Source organism: Lepidochelys kempii, chromosome 21, assembly GCF_965140285.1.
Source record: "Lepidochelys kempii isolate rLepKem1 chromosome 21, rLepKem1.hap1, whole genome shotgun sequence".
Taxonomy (NCBI): Eukaryota; Metazoa; Chordata; order Testudines; family Cheloniidae; genus Lepidochelys; species Lepidochelys kempii.
The window spans coordinates 14,366,024-14,371,245 of record NC_136400.1 but is presented as its reverse complement, the minus strand read 5'-3'; the positions used below and the strand labels follow the sequence as shown (position 1 = coordinate 14,371,245).

Sequence of the window (5,222 nt, the reverse complement as noted above, 5' to 3'; positions counted from 1 at the left end):
CGCCGCCGCCGCCGCCCGCCCGCCCGCCACCAGGCTCATTTACGGCAGCCGCAAAAGGGACGTAAAAGCGCCGCCCGGGCTCGTGCGGAGAGAGGCTGAGGTAAATGCCGGGTCCTCCGAGGGAGCCTGACGGGCCGAGCCGGGATCCCGGGGCCCCGTGCGAGCGGCTCCGCCGGGCAGTCCCTGTTTCCGGGGCTGGGTGTGTGTGACCGGGTCTCGCCCCCGAGGGGTCCCTGCCTTCCGGGCTGGGGCCTGCGCGGGAGGCGGCGGCGGTGGGGGGCCGGGGCGCTCCCCGCCGAGGGGGGTGATGTCCCGCCTCGGGCCGCCCCGGGCCGCCCCGGGCCAGGGCTTCTCTGCAGCATGGCTGGGGCTCGCGGCCCCCGGCAGGAGTCCCTCTGGCTTCTCAGGCGACCTAACGTAGCCGAAAGTCCTGCAGGCTCTGAGCTGCTCGGCGATCTCGGGGCTTGCGGGAGCTTAGAAAGTCCAGTTGCATTTAGACGTCTCAATAGGGAACTCTTCTGGTTCCCGCCCCTTCCCCCCCACCCCCCCAAAAAAATCAACTTTCTTTCTTCCAGGCTCCCAGGGGTTTGCTGTTACCGTCCGCAACTTGCATTCCTGCAAATTCACTCTCCAGATTTAACCCACTAATAGGCTAGCTGGAGGTGCCTCCTAGAGTAGGCAGCAATGAACTAATGCAGGCTAACCTAGTCATCTGAGCGTCAGCTTTGCTCAGATAAATGGGCTCGTCTCTGAGGTGCCCCAAGTCCTCCTGATCTTTTTGCGGATACAGACTGACACGGCTGCTCCTCTGAAAAATGAGCTAATGGGCAGTGTTGGGGCTTGTGTGGTCTTTAGGCGGTAGCGTTAAGCCAGGTAGGCACGGTCCCAAAAGACCATTCTGCTTCAAATCGCATTCCAGTTTCTACTGCAACTGGAAAAGCTGGAACCACATTGGAGGCTTACATGAAATGTTGGAAGTGTTCAATGATTTGTGGAAACCTTAATTGTGTTCCATTCTGTGTGGCTTCTTATACTGTCCTCCTCGTATCTGAATTCGTTGAATGCTGTGACTCGACACCTTGTCCTCCTCACAGGAGGAAAGCTGACTATACAACATAGTGTTTGGGTAGGGTTTTATTGTTTTTAAATGTACATGCTAACCTATATTAGAGAAGGCAATTTTAAAGAAGTGGGACTTGTACTTGGATCAGAAGATGGTTAGGTTTGTGATGGTCTTTGGTTTCTGATGCATATCAGTGGTGTATATTTCCACTGGAGCTAGAAATGAGGCTAAGGGCAGCAGTATATTTGCCAAGAGAGGCAACAAGGGGTGAAAGCTAGTGCTGCTTGTGGTTATAATTTTTTTTTTTTATGTGCTCACATGTTCATTAGTAGCTGAACAGAAATAACACTTCCATTCCCCTCAAAAATTCCTCTCTGCAAATGCCTCTGAACATTGACTTAGGACACATTTGGTTTGCAACTGGCCTGGGCTGTCAAATGTGAGACTTACAATAGTGTTACACTTAGAGGTTGAACGCTACTAAGTTATGCACATTTTCTTCATCTTAAATATGTCTAAATTCCTTTCATGTTCCAGGTAGATCTGGATCTTCATACTTCACAACTGTAACCTGCCAAATAAAAATTCCAAGGCTAACCAATCCATGAGTGGGCATCGATCCTCAAGGAAGCGATGTGGAGAGTCACGCATAGAATCCCCTATGGATTGTGGTCATGTTCCTGCTACAGTGTGTGTGTTACGTAGATTGGTTCAGTTGCCTACACCACCATTGTCAAAGCACCAGCTAAAGCGGTTAGAAGAACACAAATATCAGAGTGCTGGACAGTCCTTGCTTGAGCCACTAATGCAAGGTTACTGGGAATGGCTAGTTGGAAGAATTCCAGCCTGGATTGCCCCAAATCTGATCACCATTACTGGACTGTTAATAAACATATGTACAACAGTAATATTAGTGTATTACTGCCCAACAGCTGCAGAGCAGGTAAGAGATGGGCTTCTAACTATGACAAATTTCATATTTAATGTGAATAGCATGGAGCCAACATTATTTTGGCTGTGTTCTTGTGTTTGGGGAAGTGGTTGTGTTGCACTGAGTGATCCACAATTCTTATTTTGAGCTGTTCTGTGAACACAAATGCTTTGTGTCTGTGTGTGCGGGGGGTGAGGGTCTTAAAGAGGTCTTCATACTTACAAGCATTTGTGTGTAGTAAAACATAAGTGGATTTCCGTGTTGGTACTTCCTGGAGAAAACAGCTGGGTTCTGCTGCTCACTAGTTACGCTGGGGCAAGTGGAAGTGATGTCAAGGGCCAACAGTTGCTAACATTGTGTTGTCTGGCTCTGCCCAAATACATGTGAAACGTTCAGTCAAGGAATATGTAATAGCCCAATAGACTGGGAAGGGAGCTCAAGCTGTTCTAGTAGCAGTTATGTGGGGGCTGCTGCAGACAGAAAGGAGTTGGTTTGGATCCTCACAAGAAGCTGCTGAGTTCCTATGGAAGCCTTGAGAAAAGGAAGCTGGAGCTATCCTGTCTTGGCGTTGCATGTATAGTTACCACTTATTTTTTACTACTTGTGATCGTACTGTGGTCACCTGAAGCTCTGTGTAGACTTCAGTTTGAACAACAACAAGAAACTTGATTGTATTTTGGAAAGTCTGAATGAAAATGATTCCGCAGTAGTTAGTGAGGCTTGTGTATGAACTTTTCAATTTATTTTAAAAAAATTTTGACTTTCATTGTCAAAAGTTTTAGTGCAGAAACAGGTTGGGGTTGAAGTTGGACAGGGAAATAGCCCTTATTAAAGAGTCGTAGTATGGGATGATTTAATTGGGCATTGGTCCTGCTTTGAGCAGGGGGTTGGACTAGATGACCTCCTGAGATCCCTTCCAACCCTGATATTCTATGATAGGTAGGCCTGATGCTTCTTGGTGCACGCAGGCCTGTGAGTCACCTCATTACTAGCTGCCTCATGCTGGAGGCAGTCTTGTCTGTGCTAGCTGGGTGACAGCAGCCTAACACAACCAGCCTGTCAGCCACTCAAGCACTCTCCCCTGGGCTACACCAGCCCTAGCTTTGCCTGGCAGGTTGACAATAGATGCACTGCAGCCCCTGACTCCCTTTTGAAGTGTTGCCCTGTGGTATCCAGTGCTGATCACCCAGTGTACCACAGTTTCACCATAGACTACTGCTCCTGTATTATGCACAGCACTCAAGTTCAATTATAAAATAAAACTTTGTTTTTATTTGAATCTATTTTCTTAAATAATCATTGTTCCCAGAACATCATTCTGGAGCCTAAACTTAACTAACAAGTTATCCTTGTATCTTAAGAAGCTTACCTCAATCAAAGTTCTTTCCAGCATTTTCAACCAAGCTTGCATGAGAATCCCTTTTTCATTAAGCAAACTTTGCAGTCAGTTTACTTCCTCGGTGAGGGATGCCAGGGTGTCTTTCTGCATACCCATGTATACCAGAACAGGCCTTTTGATATCCAACTGAAAATAGGTTGGTTTGAAAAACACTAACAGTAGAGCAGCTCCACTGGTGTTAGCAATGTATGGAGGGCTGTTACATGCTTAGAAGGGGTCGGTCTAAGAAGACATGCTTAAAGTATTGGCATCTGCCTGCAGCCCTTCTTGCTGTTATCACTAGAGGAGGCACACTCTTTGGAAAGAAGTCTAGGGTGTTAAGGTGGTAAATGCTGCTTTAACTTTGTTCCCCTTATGTATTTCCACAGTCTAGTTACACGATCACATACTCCTTCTCAAATAATACAACACATTATAAAACTTGTTCTACAATATTAACTGCAGTCTGTTGTAGTACAGTATAATACTTACTCCTGGGGGAATTCTGCACCACTGCACATGTGCAGAATTCATGTCCCCCACAGATTTCTTTGCTTCCCTACAGAAAAATGACTTTGACAGGGAAGTAAAGGGAAGCTGCAAGAGCACCACTTCCTAGCAGTGCAGGTACATCGTTTCAGGTACCTGGAGCAGCTGGTGGAGAGGTAAATCGCTGGGGACACTCCAGCAAGTGATCCTACCTTGAGCCAGGATCAGCGGCTGGGCTGGGCTGGAGGCAGGAGAGGATGAGACTTCCTCTTCCCCTGCAAGGAGTGGCTAAGGCTGTGTCGGACCCACTTCCAGAGACCTCTGTCAGCTGCAGGGAGCTCAGCATCTTCCCCTGCTTCCTGCCCCCATCATTCCTCTGCTGTGGTGGGGGGAGGGAGCACTGTATGGGGAGCTGCCTCCAGCCCCATCCACCAACCCCCATACCCAGCCACCACTGCCAAACCTCATCTGGTATGTCCAGAACCTACCTAGCCCTCCATACCTGAACCTCAGCCCCTGCATCTGGAGCCCACCTGCTTCCAGTACCCCTACCCCCAGCTGAGCTCCCTGCGCTCATCCCCAGCATCACTCTCAGCCCACACATCCAGACCCCCATGCCACTGACACCCCCTCTCCTGCCCATGAGCTGCCCCCAGACCTCCACCCCACCAAGTCCCACTTCACCCAAACTCCTCCGCTGATCCCCAGCCACCTTCACCTGGAAGCCTCTGCAGAGTCCCATTGCCCCAGGGCCCCCTGTCCCACAAGCCTCTGTGCATTCATATCCTCCCCACACTTAGACATTGTCCTCCTTCCCCCACCCTGAGCTGCTTGCACCCAGACTATTCCACACAGAATCCTCTCACCCCACACTGAGCCCCTCCATGCTTGGATCCTGCCTGGTTGAGCATACCTGCCCCACACCTGGTGCAGAGGGGCAGGGCTCCAGGGTGTTTCTGGGGCGGGCGCAGCCCTTGTGCTGTGTCAGGGTAGGGTGCAGCCTCGCTGCTGAGTCTGTGTCCTGGGACGGGGGTGGGGCTGCAGGGTGATCATCCACCTTTGTGCAGCCAGCAGCCTCTGTGCCCCACTGCCATGCTGGAGCTTCTGCACTTATTTATTGACAAATAAAACCTGCACACTTTAAAATAGTGCGCAGATTTTTTAGTTTTTGATTGGTGGAGAATGCCCTCAGGAGTATACAGTATACTGTGTACAACAAAGTTCATGAAAGAGACAAGGTGGGTGGGGTAATATCTTTTATTGGACCAACTTCTGTTGGTGAGAGAGAAGCTTTTGAGCTACACAGAGCTCTTCATCAGGTCTGGGAAAGGTATTTAGGGTGTCAGATCTTGTTTTTAGCA

The 5,222-nt window shown here is 49.5% G+C and overlaps 1 protein-coding gene across 8 annotated transcripts in view; it reads left to right on the top strand.

Moving 5' to 3' along the window:
* Positions 1-5,222, top strand: part of CEPT1 (choline/ethanolamine phosphotransferase 1) — a 78,875-nt gene that overhangs the window by 29,993 nt on the left and 43,660 nt on the right. For 2 of the 8 annotated variants that reach the window (XM_073319819.2, XM_073319809.2), the window contains exons 1-2: positions 19-100; positions 1,601-2,006. In XM_073319819.2, coding sequence (XP_073175920.2) covers positions 1,668-2,006 — 339 coding nt within the window. In that variant the 5' untranslated portion in view covers positions 19-100; positions 1,601-1,667. The other 6 variants (XM_073319812.2, XM_073319813.2, XM_073319816.2 and 3 more) reach the window with 5 other exon arrangements.